Source organism: Oryctolagus cuniculus, chromosome 17, assembly GCF_051225735.1.
Source record: "Oryctolagus cuniculus isolate XC-2025 breed Fujian yellow rabbit chromosome 17, ASM5122573v1, whole genome shotgun sequence".
Taxonomy (NCBI): Eukaryota; Metazoa; Chordata; class Mammalia; order Lagomorpha; family Leporidae; genus Oryctolagus; species Oryctolagus cuniculus.
Genome location: NC_142883.1, coordinates 35,156,795 through 35,182,142, shown reverse-complemented (window position 1 = coordinate 35,182,142; position 25,348 = coordinate 35,156,795). Strand labels below are relative to the sequence as shown.

At 38.3% G+C, this 25,348-nt stretch overlaps 1 protein-coding gene across 7 annotated transcripts in view; it reads right to left on the bottom strand.

Moving 5' to 3' along the window:
• Positions 1-2,125: 2,125 nt before the first annotated feature.
• RPS6KB1 (ribosomal protein S6 kinase B1) overlaps positions 2,126-25,348 on the bottom strand; it is a 44,370-nt gene continuing 21,147 nt past the window's right edge. For 2 of the 7 annotated variants that reach the window (XM_089316611.1, XM_089316610.1), the window contains exons 5-15: positions 22,551-22,698; positions 18,491-18,548; positions 16,963-17,063; positions 15,492-15,582; positions 15,237-15,327; positions 13,955-14,062; positions 13,601-13,663; positions 13,342-13,419; positions 8,497-8,604; positions 6,943-7,055; positions 2,126-5,999 (exon numbers count right to left, since the gene is read on the bottom strand). In XM_089316611.1, coding sequence (XP_089172737.1) covers positions 5,762-5,999; positions 6,943-7,055; positions 8,497-8,604; positions 13,342-13,419; positions 13,601-13,663; positions 13,955-14,062; positions 15,237-15,327; positions 15,492-15,582; positions 16,963-17,063; positions 18,491-18,548; positions 22,551-22,698 — 1,197 coding nt within the window. In that variant the 3' untranslated portion in view covers positions 2,126-5,761. Of the gene's footprint in view, positions 6,018-6,942; positions 7,056-8,496; positions 8,605-13,341; positions 13,420-13,600; positions 13,664-13,954; positions 14,063-15,236; positions 15,328-15,491; positions 15,583-16,962; positions 17,064-17,626; positions 18,318-18,490; positions 18,549-22,550; positions 22,699-25,348 lie in introns of those variants that run through there. The other 5 variants (XM_051824393.3, XM_051824392.3, XM_051824394.3 and 2 more) reach the window with 5 other exon arrangements.

Genomic DNA, 25,348 nt, shown 5'->3' with positions numbered 1-25,348 from the left:
ATACCTACAGAACTTTTCATCCTATAGTTGCAGAATGCAGTCTTCTCACCAGTGTGTGGAAATTCTCTAGGATAGACCACATACTAGGCCACAGAAAAACCAATAGGAAACCAAACCCAAAACTAGTAGGAGAAAAGAAATAATTAAAATTAGAGAAGAAATAAACAAAATTGAAACCAATAGAATACAAAATATCATCAAAACAAAGAGCTGATTTTTCAGGAAAAAAATTGACAGGCCATTGGCCCAGTTAACCAAAAAAAGTAGGGAGAAAACCCAAATTAATAAAATCAGAGGTGAAAAGAGAACAGACACCACAGAAATAAAAAGAATCATCAGAAATATTCAAAGAGCTGTATACCAACAAATTGGGAAACCTAGAAGAAATGAATAGATTGCTGGACATAAAACCAGTATGAGCCCAACTGAGCCAGGAAGATATAGAAAACCTAAACAGACTATAACCAAGATGGAAATGGAATCCGTAATAAAGACCCTCCCAACAAAGCAAAGCCCAGGACCAGATGGCTTCACTGCTGAATTTTACCAGACATTCAAATAAGAACTAACTTCAATTCTTCTCAAGCTATTCAAAACAACTGAAAGGGAGGGGATCCTCCCAAACTCCTTCTATGAAGCCAGCATAACCTTAATTCCTAAACCTGAAAAAATACAACAGAGAAAATAACTACAGACCAATTTTCTTGAATCACTGAATCACCATTAATTGGAAGACTGAAGCTTGCACTCAGGTATGGCCATAGTTTTGGATTGTGTGGTTTGCCTGCCTTAGGATTATCAGTGCAGGGTGGTGGAAAAGAGGATGAGGCATTTTCTTGCCTTGATATGGAAGAATCTGAAGTCTATAACAGAAGTCTGAAGGATCCCACTGTTTTTATCTAACTTTGGGGTACAAGATTTCTGCCCATTTGTGTACCATCTATCGAGTTTGTATACAAGGAAGACAGTGGGAATAAGTTATGAGGAAGAGGCAGAAAACAAATTTGCAATATTGATAAGACAAAGTCCAAAGCAGCACATGAAAGACAAAGGGTTTTGACCACAAGCTGTGGATAAAGTCACTTTCATGCTTGTTGGCCAAAATGACAAAAGGACGTTAGGAAGCCTATAACCCTTTCCCCAACACTCAGATTGTTTCTGTTCCTTAAGTTACAGTACATTTAGCCCTTTTATCTACTTTGAAAATCCCTGAAAATATTTTAACAACCTAAGTTGGCCTGAAATCAGTTTTCTGGTTTTGTGGTGAAGCTAGTAGCCATACTGTTTGGGATTATATAAGCACGGGAGAGGTGACAAAAGCAACTGGAATTAAAATTTGGCTGTGAAAAAGGGCCTAGAAGACATGCTGTTCAGAACACAAGAATAGCATTCTACTACTTAAGTTACTTTAGCCCTACTGCAATACCTGTTTTTACCATACCTGCTTACCTGGTAACTATTCAGACTTTTTCTTAATATGATTAAAATAGTAAAAGAGGTTCATGGTGGACAGTGCTGCATTTTTTAGACAATATGGTGATTTGATAAGGAGGAAAATGTCATAGGAAAATGTTACTTTTGGGAGAAAACACCTTGGCAAGTGTGATAAAATTAGTTTATAGATAAATATTTTATATGAAACACCCATCTTATACAAGATAAGAAACATTAGTTAAAACAGATTTGTGCATTACATTATTTTTGTGTATATATATCAAATTATTTAATGCAGCTGACAAGTGTGGCAAGACAGACTGTTGATTGTAAGCAGAAGAAAGTCTTCCCAATGTTTTTATGTGAAGCTAGCTTTCACTAACTTGTAATATGAACCTTTTTTAAAGCAAACAATTCAATTCTATTTAACAGATTGAAAATCAAAGATGCTTAAGATCTAATATAAAATCAGTACTAAAACTTGTTATATACCTAAATAGCTTCAGTTTCTCAGCAGAAACAGTTTTACAACTGTCACTCATCACATACATAAATAGTTTATTAAATAAGAGTATGAGAATTTGGACACATCTGGAGTGTTAATGAGAAAAAATTATTTAAATCATTTGTACATCTGATACGTATACTAAGTTACCGCTTCCTAGTTTAGGGTAATAAAAAATCACTTCTATTTTATGTTCATTCAAATTTGCATTTAATTTCTATTTACATTCATTCAATCTGAAATGAAATACCTTAATACAGTAAACTAAATACAAGATGAAAAGCAAAAACGGTGTAACCCTCAAAGCACTCCTAATAAGGCAGCTGAAGAAATTTATTTACTTTGATAGATGCAAAGCCAACTTGCAAGGGGAGAAACCTAATAGTTTAAAGAGCAAACACACACACAGATGAACCCATCTTTCAGATGTTGCACTACGTAATCCACTAAGATAATACTTGTGCTGTAGTGTTAAGAACCACACAAGGGAAGTACTGTATTAATCAGCAACAGACCACAGGTCATGTATGACAATACTTTTACAATACTTTTGTCCAACTTGCTGGTGTCTACTCCTATGAAAAAACACAGATGTCTGGACAGTGGTATTCTTGAGAAATTAACCATTCTCAAATCCTCAAAATCCAATCTTCATAAATTCAACATTTCTTAAGTGAATAATCTTAGATCTAGCCCTTGTAAGCTAGGAACCATATGACTAGTAATATTCAAAACAGTTTGGTTTCAAGTGTAAAATCCAGAGCTCAGTACATTACTACTATCTAAGATGCATCTTGTTTATAATCACTTACTATCCATAGTAAACAATGTTGAATTTATGGAGTAACATGCATGCATCCTCCCCACCCTTGTCAAATTATCTTCTGTCTCAAAAAATAGTATGGGAAAATCCTTCTGAAGACTTCAAATTACTTAAGACCATGAAGGGGAAAAAGAAATAACAATTTTCCTAAAAATCTGGTTCAAGTTCAATAATTAATACTTTACATTGTTAATCACAGCTGGTTTTATAAATCCCAGTTTAGTTATTCTGTAATGCTACAAACCTTATAAAATCAAAATTAGTAAACTTCAATTCAGTGATTATATTTTGATTAAAAAACAGCATGTATAAAATAAAAAAATATCCTGTAATAGCTGATTCTAAAGAAAGTAAGTGACTAAAAGAAAAAGCACTTAATCTCTGTTATACACTTACCTGGTTTAATCATAAAGACCCTCTAAGAAACACAAGACTAGTAATATTGACATCATATATTTTAAACTATGTTTGGATTTTTTACAAATAAATATAAGGTAAGCCATATTGCATAGGTGTGTGCTTTCTGTCTGTGACACTAATGTGACACCTGACATGTTTTCACAGTCATAGTAGGGATATCCACTTATGAAACACAATTTCTCAATAAACACGGCCACAGCATGGGAAAGTAATTTTACTTAATAAATGTGAAGTTAGAAAAAATATGTACTTGTGCAGATGGTGTGCAATTAATGGTTTTTCTGCAAAAAAAAAAAAAAAAAAAGTTGCAGTTTGCCACTATTGCTGGCAGTACTAATTATGAGAACAGTTTAACTATGGGGTGGTTAAAGCCAGCCAATCACAGTGTACATGTTACTCACAAGTTAAGACTGACGAGGAGTATTTTGGTGTAAAAGTTTCACTGGAATCTGGTCAGGCAGTCAACACTACAGTGAGTAAACATATTTGACAATCATTTACAGTCTAAAATAATGCCTGTACATATCACCAGAGCTTTTTGGGTTCTGTTTTTTCAAATATCATAAATTTTCAAAGAACAAAGATAGACTAAATACAATTTATGTGCTTAAATCATTATTGTAGTTTCTAATTTACCAGCTACAACTCCCAAGTTCTCAGTCGGCTGCTGCAATAAGGGAGGAGGGAATCTGGAGGGAGTGATTAGAAAAAAAAAAGGCTTTCTGTCCCAAAATGAACCAAATCTTTCATTTATTGCCACAATTGAAAAGATATATTTCAAATCATTTTTTATGTTTTCTGTTTTTGCTTTTGTTTACTGTCACAGGATTTCATCCCATGTGACTTGAACTGCAATTGAAATAAGCAGCATCTTGTTCTTTTTTGACTGAATTCAACATGCATAAAGAATTCTATGGCTTGGATCCTATGGCTCAAAAAGGTTTGGAAAACATAGCAAGCAGCATCTATTTAAAAAAATCCTAGGGTTGCAAAATATCACAAATTGACTTTGCACACTCAGATTGAAGACATATAAAAGACAAAACAAAAAAGAGGTGATAATACTCAACTGCAATTGCATGATCATCTACTATACCAGCAGCACTGAAATACATTTTTATAAAGCTCTGCAGATATTAAACCCTTTCACCAGCTAAAGTCATGGAAATGCTCTCTTTAAGGCAGAAAATATTTAAGAAGGTAAAGTTACCTTATTTTTATTCTTTGTACCTGTAAAATCACTTATGTGGATTTTGTTACAATTTCAAAACATGGTGTCCTGTTAATGTGTTTCCTAAATTAAGCCACTAAGTTTTCTTATTCAATGTGGAAGACATTCATCAAAAGGCCATTAAATATTTTTACAATCAAAAAATATAGCCCCAATACAAACAAAGAAAATTAGACCTTTTTCCTTTTTAAAACTGTCAAGGAAAAAAAATTAAGGTATACAGCAAAAACAGTAAAAAGAAGTAAAACATGAAACCTTACCAATTTGCCGTAAAGATATTAGAGTGTGGACCATGGCAACACCCTCTTTCCCCTGGAAATCCCTAACTCCCTCATTTTACAGCCCTTGGTATGCATTTTATCCTGACTCTCTTCTGTCCTTCTTCAACTATGGGCTGAACAAATTTGGCATCTTGAACCAAATACTGGTATAAGTACAGGTGGTGGTTTGTTTTTTTTCCAGTGCAACGCAGGCCCAGGATAAGGATGAAATGTAGGACATAAAACTTATGCCCATTCCAAGGCTTCCAGTTAAGCTGAGCACATAGCAGTACTGCAAGTAGAAATGATTAAATAGAATCATCTTTTTTCTAGTATTACAGACAGGTATTGCAGCTGGGTCACTGAAAATGAACCCCAGGTCCACCCCAATCCCTCAAACGAGCCACAGCTGTGGTTAACAATGATTCATTTGCATTTTATTATTTCATCAAGAGAAGAAACAAAAACTGTCTGGCTTTCTTCACACCAACCAATAATTTCGCATTTTAAAGTTTGGGATGTATTCCATAATGAGCTGAATCAAAAATCTATTTGAAAAATATATATTTATATAAAAAAAAGATTCAGGTTGTTTGCACATAAAACATCAATTGATAAGTTTGTTTTGTCTTTGATTCCATGTTGCTGGAAAAAGTTTGACCAAGCTTGCATGCTAATTTGTCCTTAGTTGCAAGTATTATAGGCATTATTGCCTAATGAAAGTATAACCCTTCTTCAACACAATCAGAACTCAACAGTGATTCAGAAGCAACATCCTACCCTTAATACTGCCAGTTTCGAGCCGTCAACATGAAAATCCTTGATAAGGTTGAGAAGATGTCGCTAGGAATCAATCAATTGATGTGCCTAAGAGTTCTGCAATACTATTTTGCTTAAGTTTTTTTTTTTTTTTTTGCACCATTGATTGAGTTTTAAAAATCTATGTTTGTTTCTCCTCCGTCCAAAGTGTTCTGTGTAACAACACTGACTCTGAGACTGTCATTTTGAGTCTTCTTGTTCACTTTGCAGGAGGCTCACAACCCTCCCTCCCCCTTTTTCACCTCATATTCATTGGAAGCTTTGCTCTGTCATAGATTCATACGCAGGTGCTCTGGCCGTTTGGAGATCATGGGAAAAGCTTGTTTTTTGTATGGTCCGGAGTTCGGCTGTCGTATCGGAAGTGGAGCTGATGCTTCCCCACTTGTCGTCACATCCATCTGCTCTATTCCACTTGTTTCCATTGGGTATTCCACAGGTGTCTGAGGATTTGCCGTGCTGGCTGAAGCACCTCTTCCCCAGAAATCCCCAGGAGAAAATTTGACTGGGCTTTAAGACAAGGGAGAGCTATCATTCATTTGTCTCAAGGATCAGCTCAACAAAAAAATACTTCTCTTACATTTAAAGAGGAAGGTAATAAGATGTTTATTTTCATATGGATTAGTACAAAGGCAAAAGTTGAGCCATCTCTCCCCTCTATGTCTACACTTGACTCCTAAAATCGTCAATAAATTATTCTTAAAAATAATTTTACTCCCTGACTTAAAATAGCTTCCCATGGCATTTATAATACTTTCTCAAACCTCCGCCATTTCTCCTCACTCACCACACTCCAGGAACATGCATCTCCCTTTCATTTCCAAAAAAAAGCCAAGTGTTTTCTTCCCTCGGGGCTTCTGCACTTGCTTTTCTTCTGGTATGCCATGGTCTTGTACCTCCTATTATTTGTATGGTGGGCTCTTTTTCTTCATTTAGATGTTATTTCACCAGGGAAGCCTTCCTCTGACAACCATGAACAGAAGCCCTCTTGCTTTTCTCTGCTGCTAGCACCACACTTTATATATATATATTTATATACACGCACACCACTTGGCACTACTTGTAATTATAAATGTATTTTGTGTATTTCCTTCCATGGTAAATTATGACTCTCTCCCACTAAACTGTAAGCTTCATCAGACCATTCCTGTGTTATAAACATGTAACATGTGGCACAGCCCTTGGTACACCATAAATGTGTTAAATGGAAGAAAAGGACATCTGCCAGTGTAGCAGCTTACTTTCAGGAGGGAAGGCAAACTATGTAACATGTCATAGATTAGTCACAGACTTGTCCTTTGCAATTTGAGAAGACATAAATGCTGTGTTTATATCAACCAAAGAAGTATGACAGACCTTTCATTTATGTAACTTGGCATAAATTTCTTAAGAAGTGTTCTTCTAGGTTTGAAAAACAAAAACAAAAGACTGAGAATAACAGAGACTGAAATACCTGACAGGTGTCCGTGGGCTGCCAATAAATCTTCGAGGTGATCGGATTTTTGGTTCAAAGGAAAACTTTTCTTTCACACTTTCAAGTACAGATGGAGCCACATATGTAAAACCCTGAAAGACATAGCAAATGCCACATGGGTGGCAGGGACCTAGCTAACTGAGCAGGGTGTGCATTAGCAAGAAGCTGGAATCAGGAATGGAGGAGGACACAAAGTGAGGCACTCCTATAGGGGATGCAGGTGTACCAAGCAGTGTCTTAACTTCTAGGCCAAATACTGACCCCTCTTCTTATATATTACTACGTAATCATACATGTATAGAATTACTCCTCAGTGATGTTTATTCAAATCCATACTGTACTAAGTAAGATGACTTAAAAGTGATTTTGATTATATACAGTTTTTGCATTTCATGTTAACTTCAGAACTTACTCCCAACCCTAGAAGATACAACACTACTTGGGTTATGCTGTCAACAGCATGAAAAAGTGTGTGAGAATTAAGTTAGTGGCAAATCCAGAGAACTCAGAAACAAATGGGGGAAAAGCCTCCGCAAAGAATGCTTTCTCTATATTCTCTAGAAGTAGCTGAAAAGGAAATGACAAAGGTTACAAAGGATAAATAATGAGTAGATGTCCATGTGACACAGAAGTAGTGAAAAACATGAGCACACCTGATACTTAGGCAAGCAGTACTCGATGCCCATCTAATATAAATCCATCATCTTTGTTGGCCAATACATAAGAGCTTAGCTTTGCTTCTGAAGTATAATCTCACACAAATACTTGTACAATGCAAACTTATTTACTGTCACATTTGAATCAATGTATTTTGATGTTGAGTAGTCACAGTTAACATTAGAAATTCCCTACAGACTTATGTTAAGAATGCCCAAGGGGCCAGTGTTATAGTGCAACAAGTTAAGCCACAACTTGCATCCCATACAGCAGTGCCTATTCAAGTCCTGGCTGCTCTGCTGTTGATCCAGCTCCTTGATAATGCACCTGGGAAAGCAGCCAGAGGATGCCCCAAGTGCTTGGGTTCCTGCCATCTATGTGAGTGACTTAGATGGAGTTTCAGGCTCCTGGCTTCAGCCTGGCCCAGGCCTGTCCATCATGACCATTTGGGGAGTGAACCAGAAGATGAAAGATCTTTCTCACGCATGCACTGTTTCTCCCTGTCACTCTGCCTTTTTAAAACAGAAAAAAAAGTACTCCAGATCTCTGAAGAAGAAAACTGTGAGCTCTTTTCCTCTCAGTATTGTGGCTGTAGTTTTTGATTGAGATGCTAAGCCTCACATCATTTTAACTCACTGGCTTAACCAAAAAAGGAATCATAGACTCCAAAGAATCATATGTTCCCACTGCAATTGCTAAATTGGAATGTTGGATTATGATCAATTTTCTAGGTACCAGTAAGTTATAAAGGAATAATTTAAGAACAACAACAAAGTTATCTAGGTTACCACATGAACTGCAAAAGCAGCCAAATCAATTTTCTTACTGAAGAGCCCATCCAATTTCCCATGGCCACATGGAAATTGTTTCACTTACCAAGAAGACCTGGTTGGCACTTTCACTGAGAGTTGAGTCATCTGGGCTGTCAACAGGTGTCTGACGTGTAAACTTTGAATCAAACTGACTCACATCCTCTTCAGATTGCTTTATAAAAACAAAATGATTAGAAAACGATGAATAGTCTACATCATACACATAAATCAAATGTGTTGCAAGCTTTGGGTAGAGCTTGTTTTGCAGGAGCTGACTAATAAAATATCAGAGTAATTGTAGTAGACATAGTCCACATGGAAAAAAGGCAAAATCTATGAACAGTCAAATTATAAATTTTAAACATGCATTAAAATATATTTTAGCATACAGATATCATTCCTATTAAAAATGTAATCAGTTTTCCCCTCACAAAGCTTCAGTGTGCCTAGTTCACTAGCCAGATCCCTAGAAATAATTTGCTCAGTTGGCCACTGCAGGTTTGTAATGAACCGGAAAAACTAAGGAGTTAAAACGCAAATCACATTGGCAAGATGCTCTAGTTAAAGTTTCTTCCTATGGCTTGTTTCACTCCTTTAGATTTCCCAAGGAATAAAAATAGTCTACCCTGCATGAGGATATTTTCTCGTGAAAGAGTAGTATTACCTAAGTTCTAACTACCAGATTTCTAATTTTTTTTAAAGATTTATTTATTTATTTGAAAGTCAGAGTTACGCAGAGAGAGAGAGAGAGAGAAAGAGAGAGAGGTCTCCCATCCGATGGTTCACTCCCCAATTGGCCTCAACAGCCAGAGCCACGCCAATCTGAAGCCAGAAGCCGGGAGCTTCTTCCGGGTCTCCCACACGTGTGCAGGGGCCCAAGGACTTAGGCCATCTTCTGCTTTCCCAGGCCATAGCAGAGAGCTGGATTGGAAGTGGAGCAGCCAGAACTCAAACCGGCGCCCATATGGGATGCCAGCACTTCAGGCCAGGGCGTTAACCAGCTGTGCCACAGCGCAGGCCCCTAACTACCAGATTTCTTTAATACCTTCTCTCTTTCCCAATCCATTTGGTTAGACTCTTAGGTTAAATATAGGGAAAATATACTAATTTAGAAAATCTGACTTAATACTAAAATAACATTGACCTTATTTATAAAATATACTTCTGAATAGTTTTAAGACATATTAATATGATCAACCCAGTAACAATGAGTACTGTCAGTGCCTCGATTGTGATCTCCAAATTCTGATTCCCATTAGAAATATTTCCTTGGAGAAATGAGTGATTCTCAGTATGGAGTAGGAATTATACAAGATAAATAAAGAATATTATTAGTTTCTTCCTTTTCCTCTCATCAGATGTGGTCATTTGATGTGATGTGGTCATGACAAAAAGAATCCAAAATCAAACTAAAGATGAACCTAATGTCCAAAAATGAGAAAAATGAGCATCAATAAAATAACTGCAATGTATTGAACACTCAAATATGCTAAAATGTGTAAGTTCATAATGATACTAAGAAAAGAAGTCAGAAAATTCACTGGTTAATTCTGGAAGATGCTAGGGAACTCATTTTTTCATTTTGAAAATGTGAAAATATTTATCTTGCCTTTCCTACACTTTGGGTAACCAAACAACTGATGCAAGAATTTCAGCTAATAAAGAATGAATAACAGAATTAAGGCTATTTTTCAAATCCTTAATGAAACCATGAGATTAGGCTAAAGTTTCTCAACCTCAGCACTATTTACATTTTGGGTCTGATTATTCTGTTACTGGCATTGTCCTGTGCTGGTCCCTAGCCCTAGATACATGTAGTGGTCTTTCTCCTATGTTGTGGCAATAAAAATGTCTCTGGAGTCACCAGATTACCCCAGCTGAGAATTACTGATGTACGCTTCAATGACCACCAACATCACTGAAAGAAATACAACTACAGCTTACACTTCCTGACTGAGGCATACAGTCTCAAGAGTTTAATCTGAATTAGATGAAGCACCTAAATCTAATTACTGGTTTTGAAAACAAAGACAACAGATGAACATGGTCAATAACATCATGGAAATAAATCCAGCAAAATCAAAATGGGAGAAAGTCTGCAGGACAAATGGTCCAGTTTCTTCAGTAAATACCCAGGGGGAGATGTCAAAGGGGATTTTCTAAAAATCAAGAGACCTAAGAGATACAGTACCAAACCATGCATAGATCTTGACTGGATTCTTACGGAAGCAAAAGGGAAAAAAAGAGATTCAAAACTGAAAAACAACTGGGGAAATCATCAACTTTTCTAGGTGTAATGATGGCATGGTGGTTATGTTTACAAGTATGTTTTAAAGACAACCCTGATAATTTTTGAAGTTGGGCAGTAGGTATCTGACAGTTAATTATCCTTACAACTGTATATACTGACATTTTAAAGGTCATCTTGTACTCCATGAACAAATAATCATCATCATCAATATCATGTTCCTCTTCCTCCACCCACATCCCAAGAAATGGAAAAAGAAACTATGTTTTCTTAGATTCTGGGCTGAAAGAACTAAAACACTAATGTATTTTCTCATATTCACATTGTTAAAGGTTGAATTGTGTGGCTTTCCTTACCTCCAAATTCATATGTTCAAGTTCTAATCTTCAGTTCATCAGAATGTAATCTTACATGGAAAAGGTGTTTTGGCAAAGCAGTTAAGCCAGGGTTTAGGATGGTCGTATTGCCTGTTGGAGTGCCAGGGTTTGAGTCTGGCTCTGCTCCCAATCCCAACTGCCTGCTAATGTACACCCTGAGAGGCAGCAGATTCAAGCAGTAGAGTTCCTGCCATCCACATGGAAAACCGGGGATGAGTTCCTGACTCCTGTCTTCAGCCTAGCCCAGCCCTGGCTGTTGCCACCATTTGGAAAATGAACCAGAAATGGGGACACACTCTCTAGCTGCCTTTTAAATAAAGAATTTTATAAAAAGGGGGTGAGGGAGTTCCAACATGGGAAGCAGTCCACATAGCAGACTCATAGAATGATAATCACTTAAATAACATTCTGACTTCAGAATCAACCCTTAAGGCTTCCTGGTCTGGCGGAAAAGCCTATGAGAACATTTCAGGCATGGAAAGCCAAGACACTGTGGCAATAAATGTTCTACATGAAGGATCTCTGAGTGAGATCCCAGCAGAAAGAAGTGGCCATCAAAGGAGGATTTTTTTTTTTTTTTTTTTTTTTTGACAGGCAGAGTTGGACAGTGAGAGAGAGACAGAGAGAAAGGTCTTCCTTCCATTGATTCACCCCCCAAAAAGCCACTACGGCAGGTGTGCTGCACCAATCCGAAGCCAGGAGCCAGGTGCTTCCTCCTGGTCTCCCATGCGGGTGCAGGGTCCAAGCACTTGGACCATCCTCCACTGCCTTCCTGGGCCACAGCAGAGAGCTGGACTGGAAGAGGGGCAACCGGGACAGAATCCGGCACCCCGACCGGGACTAGAACCTGGGGTGCTGGCACCGCAGGTGGAGCATTAGCCAATTGAGCCATGGTGCCAGCTGAGGATGTACTTTTTTTTTAAAGGGAGGAAAAAACTTCCACCTTGCTTATGGGCTTATCTAACTACTGACGGAGTTTGTGGATTCAAAAGGCTTCCATAGCCTAGGCAACTCATGTCAAGAGCCTCATATGGTCACTGACCACTGACTTCATATACAAAAGTGTTAATTGTTAACAATAGGAGTCACTGTGCACTAACTCCCCATGCATACAACTCCTCAATGAGTTGTATTATGAGAGTTAACTGTAAATTTAGTTCTCAGTTTCTTTGTGTATGTGTGTGTGCAAATTGTTGAAATCTTTACTTGGCATAGAGTTGGTCTTCTGTGTACTAAGTTAACTGAAAATGAATCTTAATGGAGAATGGGACTGGGAAGGGGAGAGGGAGGAGGTATGGTGGGAAGAATAACTATATTCCTAAAGTGTACTTATGAAATTTGTCTTCCTTAAAAAATAATTAATAAATTTATTTTTAAAAAGGGAGGAGTAAGTTTGAGCACAAATAAACATAAAAACAGATATCCAGGTGATATATCTATAACCCAAAGATAGGTAAAAATTGCCAGCAAATCATCAGAAACTAGGGGAACGGCATGGAACTTAGTCTCTGTCACAGTCCTCAGAAACAACCAATCTGGGGCCAGTGCTGTGGCAAAGCAGGTAAAGCTGCTGCCTGCAGCACTGGCACCCCATATGGGTACCAGTTCAAGTCCTGGCTACTCTACATCTGATCCAGCTCCTTGCTAGTGCAACTGGGAAAGCAGCAAAGGATGGCCCAAGTGTTTGGGCCCCTGCACCCACTTGAGAGACCTGAATAAAGCTCCTGGCTCCAGCCTGGCCCACCGCCAATCATTGCAACCTTTTGGGGAATGAACCTATGGATGGAAAATCTGTTTCTCTCTCTCTCTCTCTTTCCCTCCCTTGTTCCCTCCCTCCCTCCCCTCTCTCTGCTTTTCAAATAAATAAAATAAACCTTTAAGAAAAAAAAAGTAACCAATCCCGCCAACTTATCTTAGACTTCTAGCTTCCAGATCTGAGAAAATATATTTCTATTACTTAAGCCACTCAGTATGTGGTACTTTGATATAGCAGGCCTAGCAAATTACACATATATCCTACATTTTGAACAAAAAATTCCCAGAGAATCAAGTTTACAGTCGGTTAAATTAGGGGAAAAAAATTCTCAACTTCTTGAAATAATAGCTAATATAGTCATCAGTCACCACTGGCATTAATTCTTGTAAACAAAATACCAAATAAAGATTCTAAAGAGAAGACCAAAGTTCTTTGAATTTAAAAATATGTTTCAAACTGCTCTAAGGTTTTTCTTTTTCTAGAAAAGCACAAAGTCCCTCAATTTTATCTGTTTCCATGGATACATACCAACAGAGGTTTAAAGGGCGGCTCCACCTTTCGAGCTAGAAGTTCTTCCCAATTAATGTGTCTGAAGAATGGGTGAGCCTAGAAAAAAGAATAGAGAAAGACAAGGAGAACAGATTTTACTGGGATGACAAATTAACTGTTTGAAGTGACAAATCACAAAATCAGCTAAACTTATAAGCAACTACATACAACCCTGACAAACACAAAATAAGCAAAATAAGCAGTCTTTTCCCAGAACACCAAATATGTCAATCCCTACTTGAACTTCTCCAGCATCCCCAGGACCAGCTCCAAGACGTGAAGCAGCGTTTCTTTTCAGCAGCTTAAGGGGGAAACAAATAAAGTATTGATAAAGAACTTCAATCATATTTATTTTTTCCCTTTGTATAATTTGTTCATTTATATTACCTTTAGAAAATGTAATTTATCAGTTACTACTAAATAGTCTGAAAATAAAAAGAAAAAATCTTTAAACAAATTGGTACTATGCCTTCATAAACTGCATGCTTTATTTGTTCAATACCTTGTATGATTCTTTATTCAAAATGTTAGATTCTACCCAGTTAAAATTAGTTATTGAGACTTATATTTCGAGTACCCATTAAAAAACTACCTTTTTAAGCAGATCTCTGGCTTCTTGTGTGAGGTAGGGAGGCAAATTGAGTTTACATTTGAGGATTTTGTCAATTGTTTTCTTTCTATTCTCCCCAGTGAATGGGGGCTAAGGGTAGAAAAGAGATTAAATTAGCATATAAAAACATTTTAAAGAATATCATCCATTTTCTGAATTAGTCAATTATGCAAGGTGGTCAGAAATGTATGCAGTGAAATGGGCTGACTACTGAAGACCTGTAGTTTTCAAGAAGCATCACAGAGGAGTTCAGCAATGACCTGGAATGAAGCCTGAGTTTTCACCAGTCACTTGTGTGATACTTGGCAAAGCATGTGATTTTATGTTTTGATCTCTCTATTTATAAAGTGAGGACATTATCTAACCTACATCTCTTTCACAGGGCTGCCATTACATAGATCATTTATTTATTTGAAAGGCAGAGGTACAAAAAGAGAGAGGGAGAGACAGACAGAACCTCCATTCACTGGCTCACTCCCAGAATGGCTACAAAGGCCAGGGCTGGGCCAGGCTGGAGGCAGGAGCTTCTTCCAGGTTTCCACATGGGTGCAGATGCCCAAGCAGTTAGGCCATCTTCCACTGCTTTCTCAGGCACATTAGCAGGGAGCTGGAATGGAAATAGAGCAGATGGGACTCAAACTGGCGTCCATATAGAATGCCAGTGTCACAGGCAGTAGTTTAACTTGCTAGTCAAAACACCAGTCCCGACATATAAAATAAAATAAAAATAAAAATAAATAAAAAAATAAAATAAAATAAAATAAAAATGTTTTTTAAAGGATGGACCCCCAAGAGGCCGGTGCTGTGGCATAGAGGATAAAGCTGCTGTCTGCAATGCCAGCATCCTATATGGGCGATGTGTCCTGGCTGCTCCACTTCCAATCCAGCTCTCTGCTATGGCCTGGGAAAGCAGAAGATGGTCTAAGTCCTTGGGCCCCTGCATCCACATGAGAGACCCAGAGGAAGCTCCAGGCTCCTGGTTTCAGACAGGCACAGCTCCAGCCATTGCAGGCATCTGGGGAGTGAACCAGCGGATAAGAGACCTCTCTTTCTCTCTGCCTCTCAAATAAATCTTTAAAAAATAAATAAAAGGATGGATCCTATATAATCATAAGGCATTATTAGAATTAAACTGCTGATAAATTTTTAGGCTTGAAAATAATTCCACATTTTCAAAAAGTACAGGAATGGCCTCCTGTGATAATGATTTGAAAACTACTCAGCACAAGACCATAATACATGCAGCTTTTAACTGTGCACCTACTGCTCCAGTCAGCATGTCATACATTAATGCTCCCAAACTCCACCAATCCACGGCACGATTGTGGCCACTTCTCATCAAGATTTCAGGGGCCCTACAATGAGAAAAATAGCATGCATAAAATTCAACCATTTATATATCTGAAAATTAAAAAAATAGATGGAGTCACTGATGCTACAGAAAACTTAGACACTATTATTAAACTAGGTAAAGGTTAGCTATCAATCCCAAACCAGTTACATTTAACACTCAGCTCACATGTATTCTATTGTTCCGCAAAATGTGTGTGTGACTGTTCCATCATGAATGGATTCTTTGCATAGTCCAAAGTCTGTTAGTTTCACATGACCTACAATGAAAAGATTATAGCATGATTATTCCAAGAGTTCTAAGTATGTGCAGTATTTGAGCATATCACATAAAACAATAATCTATCCTTCTATTCAGTGTTTCCTGCCTTAAACTCTTCTTGCAGATATCAAGAACTAACAAGGTGCCATCCATAAAATGGAATGCTAACACTTGAAGGCTAGGGTAGAATCACCTTTTGCCAACAATATAAATGATAAATGATGATAAAGACAAAACAGAAGAAAGTTAATCCATTTGTCTAAGCCCCTAGCTTCACCTATCCATAGCTTTACGGAGAATCGTCTACCACTCTGAGAAAGCAAAGTCCTAGGGAAAAATCTTTATGAAGTCTGGCTCAAGTCACAGACCCTAATAAACATATGCTGCACTGTTTCAACAAAAGTGTGACACTACACTTTAAATAGCCTTTATCACAGTAAACTGTGACTTAAAAGTTCTTAAAATGATCTTAGAAAGTCACTGTAACAAGTTAGCCTCTTCTGGCAAGTGCTATCAGTTAAGAGAAGGAACTGAAATTGGCATGGGTTAATCATCTCAGATCCAGAAACTGAAACTTTCATCACCTTCCACAAAGATCATTTCAATTCAAGTTCAGCTTTACTGAACTGTTATTAACCAGTGGTTCAACAACCCTAGGGACTCAGATTCATTGCAGAGAAAAGAAAAGGCAATAACTTATTAATTGAAATGTAAATACATACTATACTCTGATACATATGTCTTTCATTGTCAAATAAACACCTAAATTACTCAAACTTATGGATCAAAGAAGTTGTTTTCTATTCTATCCGTCTCCTAATTCTTTGCTTTAGAATTCAGAATCAGAATCTAGCTTTTCAGGGAAGGTGGTGATAGAAAGGAGAAACAATGAACCAGACAGCAAGAATAAATTGATGTCCACTAAATATTTTATTTCCAAGGCTATATCAGATATCTGGCTCAATTCCAATCCTTTCCCTTTTTTCAACATTAGTAAAATTTGTCATAAAATATTTGTGCATTGTCAATAAAACTCCATTAAGATTCACTTTTCAATTTAAGAAACAAATCAAAATAATGTTTCAATTGGCTTTTGGTCCATAATATTTTGTGCAAAGACTTAAAAAAAAAGGCAAAGAAAAGCTATAAAGAATAAGGATTAAACTGAAAAAGGCAGTTGAGTGGCTATTATCCTCAACTCCTTTAATCTCAGCAACTATAATACTTAAACACCAGCAAGTATTATGATGCCATTAATACTGAGGGAGGAAATGTATAATAATAGAGATGAATATGGGGCTTTGAAAATGGCCACAGCCTGTGTGCGAGGATTTTAAGATTATTATTTACTATAAAAATGTTTACAGTATATCTCCACCTTGGTGATTAAGCATGATATTCTCCGGCTTCAGGTCTCTGTAGATGATCCCCTTTTGATGTAAATGCCCCAAAGCCATGGAGATTTCTGCCAAGTAAAAGCTGGAAACAAAAATGATTTAATAAAATTAAAACAAGTAAACTACCCAAAGCAGTTTATGTATGGAGCAAAATTCCTTGAAAGAAACAGACATGCACCAAAGTCCAAATTAGTGGGGTGAGGGGATGTATGGGGAAAAGAAATGGTTCAGAATGCTGCCAAACGGCATGGGGACATTTACATTTCACTGCTTTTAGTGAAACTATAAAATGTTCTATTTTGCCATTAGAACATACTGATAAGGTTGCAGAGATGCCCAGAATATGCTAAATGCTCACTGGTGGCATTTTGTTCTGTGTAGGAATTAGGCCAACTGTCATTTAGATCAAATGAAATTTCTCCCACCAACCCCCAATTTAAAAATCCAACAGGAAACAGGAACTTGGTTATTCTTACAGATCAAGTCTTGATTTCCAAACATTCCTCATAACCTGACCCTCAGAAGCCCACTCCTCCCTTACTTAATATAGCTGCATACTTATAAACAGCTATGCCCACAGTATCTGCCCTCCCTCTTGCCAGCCAGCCCACAACTATAAACTGTGTGACACTCAAATTTATCTACCTCCAAAGAATAAAGGGCTGAATCAACCCTGTCTGGATTCGAAAAGCACAGGGCACTGCAATACTGGCTGCATAACAATGTTGCAATCCTGCAGATTACTCCAGGATGGACAGGGTGTATCCTAGAGGACTGAGGCAGTTTCACAGCCAGCAGGACCACAAACACAGCCTCCAACATAGCTCAGAGAGCCTCCTCCATAAAAGGGCACTCCATCCCTAAGGCTCTTAAATGCAGCTTCTGTGTTAGAAAAGGCCTGAAATTAAACAATGGAATGCAGTTTGGTAATTAAGGTAGAACAAACATTTACGTGTTGCTTTCTATTCAATTAATGTGTAGGATAAACTCATTTGTTACCCATTGCTGTCACTTCACAAAAGGATTGTGTATATTTTTAATTTGAAGCAGATGCGATCTTACAGAATAAGAGGTAGATCCCATCCTGGCTAAATAATCAATCCACAGATGATATATGCAGGTTTATCAGCTCCCTAAGATTGCACCTTGGGAACTGGAAAGTCTAAAAAGAAGGAGATGATTTCTTAGACTTTCCACTGTTCCACATATAAAGCTTCACTGGAAAACCACACATACCCACAGCCAAGGCAGGCAGCTTACCAATTCAAGGAAACAAAGTCGCAATGAGAATGGTTCTGTTAGGAACACCTGGTGTGAAGAGCCGTCCACCCAAGGCCTGGGAGCAAAGGAATGATGTGACCTCCAATAGTGGCCCAGTCCCAAAGTTGCTTCTCCCCTGACTCCAGACCAATTTACTGAATCATTTGGCTGCCCACAGTGGGAAATGAGGCTTTCTTTTAATTATATGAGATATTACTTAAATCTATGAACGATAAAAATCTCACTTACCAGGCTGTATCTTCCATAAATATTCCCTCTCTTTCTAACTGCATAAATAATTCTCCTCCTGTAAAGACAAGACATGAGAAATAAAAGAATCTTTATTTCCAATCCAGTTCTAATGAGTTTGTGCTTTCCTTCTAACTGTAATTAGAGACATAAGCCCTTTGGGCAAGCATTGGGGCACAGCAGGTTAAGCAGCTGCTTGCAACACTGGCATTCATACAGAAGTGCTGGTTCTGATCCAGCTCCCTGCTCATGCACCTGGGAAGGCAGTAGAGGATGGCCCATGTCCTGGGGGGGTCTCCTGCTACCCAAGTGGGGAAGTCAGATGGAGTTCCTGGCTCATGGTTTCAGTCTGGCCCACCCCCTGCTGTTGCAGGCATTTGAGGAGTGTGAACCAGAAGATAGAAGATCTCTCTGTCTCTGTCTCTGTCTCTCCTTTTGAGGGTCTGTGCCACATTGCCCTTTAAATAAATTAATTAAAAACAAAAGACAGTCCCTAAGACATAAAAACAATCCTAAAGCATACATTTTCAAACTAAGTCCCCAGGTCTCTATTTTTAGCAGAATTCTGATTCCTCTGTGAAACTTTTAAGTTTAAAAACTAGAAATAATTTGGAATTTACATCTACAACCTTGAAAGTGTGTGTGGATTCCAGACTTGAGGTTTAAAAAAAATAAAAAAACTTGACTGAAATCTAACATTTTACCTATAGGCAGAAAAATGTTAATATAAATTAAACTATCTTCAATAACTTTAGTGAATGCTAATATTCCGTATTTTCAGAACCCTTAAAAAACTGAATGAACCTGGCAGAGGCCTTGTAAAAAGAATGGCACAAATACATATCAAAATAATGATAATAAAGGATTATATACACTGAATAATCTTAGAACCCGAAAGTCCACAATAAGGTAAATAAATGAATAAATTTTTTAAATGGAGAAGTGAAAGTTCTTCATAACAGTAGAGTGCTATGTGATAAATGAAGGGGGCAAAATAAAATAGGAAACATCATTTGGCAAACATCACAATTACTGCAGGCAAGAATCAATGGATACCAAAACTGAATATGAAAGCTTGATGAAAGATGAAATATTTATTGTTAAAAGATGCTTATTGATTACAAAGAGAAAACTCTACCTGGAAAAAAAAAAAACCAAAAAACAGAAGACACCAATCTTATACACATGACCAAAGTGACTTTTACCACTAACGGGACAAAGATATCAATGTCATGTATCTCCTGATCTCAGGCACTGAGGACACAACGTCACTTCAATAGTCCTGCCAAAACACATACCTTGAATCCAATCCTAAAGAACTGGATAAACCTAAATTGAGGCATTCCACAAAACCACCAGCCTGTACTCTTCAAGATTACCAACATCGTTAAAGAAAAAGAAAGACTGAAGTACTATTCAGATTAAAGATTAAAAGAAACTAAGGAGAGAGATTACTGTATCAATGTTAATTCCCCATTTTAGGTAAATTAGTAGTTATATAAGACACTGCCCTTGATTTTAGAAAATAAACCCTGCAGTTTTAGGGATGAAGGCAAATCATGTCTGTAATACTCTCAAACAGTTCAAAAAAATAAAAAAAAAAAATCACACATCTGTATACATACAGGTATATGTGTGTGTATATATGTGCATTTATACAGATACATATAGAACGATGTATAAACTAATCACATATGGTAAAATGTTTAGGGACTCCAGGTGACAAAATTAAGGGAATTCTTTTTTTAAAAGTATTTGTTTTATTTAAGAGACAGAGTGAGTTAAAAAAAAAAATAGAGGAAGAGAGAACTCTCATCTTCTACTGTCTCACTCCTCAAATGTAATGGGTAACAGGGCTAAGCAGTAGGGCAGGAGCAGGTGGTGAGCCAGGGACTCAATCCAGATTTCCCATTTGGGTGGCAAGAACCCGATTACTCCAGCCATCACTACTGCCTCCCAGGCTCTGTACTAGCAGGAAGGTGGAATTAGGAGCCAGACCCAGCCATTCCATCTGAGATATGGGCCTCCTAATCACTGCTTACCTGCTCTGTGTAAGTCTGAAATAATGTCAAAATAAAGTTACAAGAAGGGCAGGTGCTTAGCTTAGTTGTTAAGACTAGTTAAGATGCTCATGTCTCACAATGATATACTTGGGCTGAATGCTCAGCTCTGGTTCCTAACTCTTAGCTTCCTACTAATCCAGGCCCTGGGAGACAGTGATGATGGTTCAAGTAATTATGTTCCTGCCACTCAGGTGAGAAACCTGGATAGAGTTTCAGGCTCCTGGCTTCAAGCTCTTCCCAGAATATTATAAGAATTTAGGAAGTGAACTAGTAGATGAGAGTACTCACATTTGCTCACACTCACTCTTGCTGGCTCTCTGTCTCTCAGATAAAGAACCATTGTGAAAAGCCATACGAAAAAAATGGCAATAGCCACTTTTTAAAAGTTGCTAGGGGGAGCTAGTGTTGTGGTATAGAAGGTAAAGCTGTCACCTGCAGTGCCCACATACCATATGGGCGCAGGTTCAAGACATTGCTGCTCCACTTCCAATCCAGCTCTCTGCTATGGTCTGGGAAAGCAGTGGAGGATGGCCCAAGTCCTTGAGCTCCTATGCCCATGTGAGAGACCCAGAGGAGGCTCCTGGCTCATTGCTTCTGATCAGCCCAGCTCCAGCCATTCAGCTATTAGGGGAGTGGACCAGTGGATGGAGGACTTTTCTCTTTTTGTCTCTTCCTCTCTTTATGACTCTGCCACTCAAATAAATAAAGAAAATATTAAAGAAAAAAAAAGTTGCTAGGGTTCGCTGTTGTAGTGCAAAGAGTTAAGCAGCCATCTGCATGCCAGCATCTCATATGGATGCTAGTTTGAGTTTTAGCTGCTCTACTTCTGATCCAGCTCCCTGCTAATGTGCCTGGGAAGGCAGCAGAGGATGGCCCATGTCCTTGGGTCCCTGCACCCACATAGGGTGACCTGGAAGAAGCTCCTGGCTCCTGGCTTTGGCATGGCCCAGCCCTGGCTGTTGTGGACATTTGGAGAGTGAACCAGCAGACAGAATCTCTCTCTCCCTCTTTCTCTCTCTCCCTCTCTCTGTAATTCTGCCTTTCAAATAAATAAACCTTTAAAAAAAAGTTGCTAAATTCTGCAGCTTTTGTTCCAAGTTCCAAATTATTGCAAAAATCTGTTTCTTAGAAAACCGAAGTGTATTTGCTGGAATCAGACACCTATGCTCTAGAAATGATATGTGAAGCAAAAAGTTCCTAGGTGACGGTAGGCCTTGGAAACCAGATGATTTCCAATGCAAACTGTATACTCTGTCACTAAGGCTACACTGCACTAAAAATTTTTTCTATTTATGGGTCTAGTATTGTGGCATAGGTTAAGCCACCACCTGCTACACCAGCATCCCATATGAGCTCCAGTTCCTGTCCCAGCCATCCCACTTCCAATCCAGCTCTCTGCTAATATGCCTAGGAAAGCAATGGAAGATGGTCCAAGGGCATGGCCTCCTGCCACCCATGCAGGAGACCCTGGCTTTAGTCAGGACCAGGCTATTGCAGCCATCTGGGGAGAGAACCAGGAGATGGAAGATCTCTCTCTCTCTACCATTCAAATAAATAAATAAACCTTTAAAAAATTTCTATTTAAAGATGCAACTTTAAAAATATTCAGTATTTTAAAACAATATTCTCAGTAAGTTCTTCCATTTCAGTTTAGAAACGAATACAGTAATGGTTCATCTGAATTATACAACCCTATCCTTGTACAATTTGACAGCTCTGTATCAATTAGGTGTTTTTTTTTTTGTTTAGTGACTGATTATAAAGAGATTAAAATAAAATTTCACAGATGGGAAAACACTGAACTTTTAAGTTTCTTTTATTTCATCTGTGTGCAAAATAGAAACATCTGGTCACATCTGAGTTCTTCACTTTAATGTATTCATCAATTTCAAGAACTATTTGATCCCAATGAGATAAAGCATTTTTCCACTGGAAAATAAAGTTTTGACTCAGTTTCTGGAACAACTGCAAATAATTATACCAAACTGTGTACTGACCACTGAGATACTCAAGGATGAGGTAGAGTTTTCCACCGGTCTGAAAGGCATAAATTAAATCCACAATGAAGGGATGCTTTACTTCCTCCAGAATATTCCGTTCTGCTTTTGTATGAGCTGTATCCTTAGCATTTCTTACTATCATTGCCTAAAGGAAAAGAGATGATCTATAAGAACAAAATAGTGAACATTTTAATACTATAGTAACTGGAATATCTATATTGTGCTTGTCTTGTCAATACAGAATAGTTCCCACTAGAAACTCTGATGAAATAATGGAATACATTCATTTCTTATACGTATTTGTACTATTTGAATTTTTTTGCAGTGAATAGATAAATGAAAACCTACAGATACAACATTTTAAGAATCTGTAAACAAATCAAGTTTAAGTTAAGTGTCTACTATGCTCCAGGCTCTGTGCCAACAAAGCAGAACTAACACAAGAAATGCCTTGTCTATAGGAGCCCAAAGTCTCAGAGGAAAAAGACAAGTCAATAGAGGTAAGCACAAGGCACTGTGGGTGAATGGGGGATTCCATTTGACCTAAAAAGAAGTCTTTCAGGACGTGGTGCTACCTAAGGTGCACCATGAAAAATTATGCAGATGTTAAACAAAAGCAGAAGGTTAAACAAAAGGCATTCCAATGTCAATGAAGCCTGGGAGAACAGGACATGTCTGAGGAGTCTCCCAGGATTTCAGTATGGTTATGGTGGTTAGAAATTAGGCTGGAAAAATCGCCTTCTATTTCCTGGCCATCTTGGCAAATATGTTGGAAAGAAGAAATGCTCAGATAAGTGAAATGAATAATCTTTGAGTTTAAGAACAACAGTTCTAGCAGCAGTGTGGAGTTTCAGAGAAGAAATGCAATTACAACAGTAAACTAAACTCCTCTTGAGACTTGTAACTAAGAAAATGAAAGCACAAAGAAAATGTTAATTACTGACTTACTAGCTATAAGAATGATGATACTCTGATTTCTCCTTAAGTAATCAAACAATGCTATCCTTCAACAACATGAAATGTAAGAAAAAATTTTTGGGAGAAAAGATGAATTATTTTGGACATGCCTAAGTCTAAGTTCCAGGAAATTACCCCAATGTACACACCTAGTATTATGAAAAGCAAATACACAGGGTTATTATTTGCAACATTATCTGTGGGGCTGGCACCATGGCACAGCAGGTAAAGCTGCTGTTTGCAGTGCCAGCATCAAGCATCCCATATGGCTCCTGGTTCGAGTACCAGTTGCTCAACTTTTGATCCAACTATTTGCTAATGTGCCTGGGAAAGCAGTGGAAGATGGCCCAAATACTTGAGCCCCTGCACCCACATGGGAGACTCAGATGAAGTTCCTGGCTCCTGGACCCATTGCGGTCATTTGGGTAGTGAACCAGCAGATAGAAGATTTCTCTCTCCCTTTCTCCACCTCTGTCTCTCTGTAACTCTGTCTTTCAAATAAATAAACCTTAAAAAAAGTACACATTATCTGGGGCTGACACTGTGGCACAGCGGGTTAACACCCTGGACTGAAACACCGGCATCCCATATGGGCGCTGGTTCTAGTCCCAGCTGCTCCTCCTCCGATCCAGCTCTCTGCTGTGGCCTGGGATGGCAGTAGAAGATGGCCCAACTCCTGGGGACTCTGCACCCACATGGGAGAGTTGGAAGAAGCTCCTGGCTTCTGGCTTTGGATCTGCGCAGCTCCGGCCATTGGTGGCCATCTGGGAGTGAACCAGCCGATGCAAGACCTCTCTCTCTCTCTGCCTCTCTGTAACTCTGCCTTTCAAATAAATAAATAAATCTTTAAAAAAAAAAAAAGAAGTACACATTATCTGTAAAACTGAAACACTGAAAAAAAAAAAAAGTGAAATACTGCAAAGAAATGAAATACCCATAAATAAGATAATGGCTAAAACCTACAGAACCTATACAACAAGTAAAAACTTCAATGGTTTTGTCATTCATTTTTTTCTTAGCTAATATTGCATCTATAAAATGGAGATTCTGGTTTATGAACCACATTAATGTTTTACACTGTAAAAATAGAACAAAAGCAATAAAGACAGGGGTGGGGCTGGCGCCGTGGCTCAATAGGCTAATCCTACGCCTTGCGGCGCCGGCACACCGGGTTCTAGTCCTGGTCAGGGCGCCGGATTCTGTCCCGGTTGCCCCTCTTCCAGGCCAGCTCTCTGCTGTGGCCAGGGAGTGCAGTGGAGGATGGCCCAAGTGCTTGGGCCCTGCACCCCATGGGAGACCAGGAGAAGCACCTGGCTCCTGCCTTCGGATCAGCGTGGTGCGCCAGCCGCAGCGCGCCGGCTGTGGCAGCCATTGGAGGGTGAACCAACAGCAAAAAGGAAGACCTTTCTCTCTGTCTCTCTCTCTGTCCACTCTGCCTGTCAAAAATAAAAATAAATAAATAAAAATAAAAGACTAAAAAAAAAGACAGGGGTGGAAAATAAAACTGATTACAATAGAAACATATAAATTTCACAGAGTATCATATTGATAACTACACCGCAGAAGGAGAAAAAAGATATATAAGTAACTTTCAGTCTTTACACCCATAGTGACCTAAAAGTGAACATTAAAAAAAAAAAAAAAAACACCACGAAGAGAGAGAAATCTTAAACTGGGGTCAGAGTTCTGGTGCAGCAGGTTAAGCCTGCTGTCTGCTACACTGGCATTTCACTGTTCCACTTCTGATCCAGCTCCCGATAACACACCTGGGAAAGCAGCCTAAGGTAGCCCAAGTACTTGGGCTCCTGCACCCACTGGGAGACCAGATGAAGGGCTTA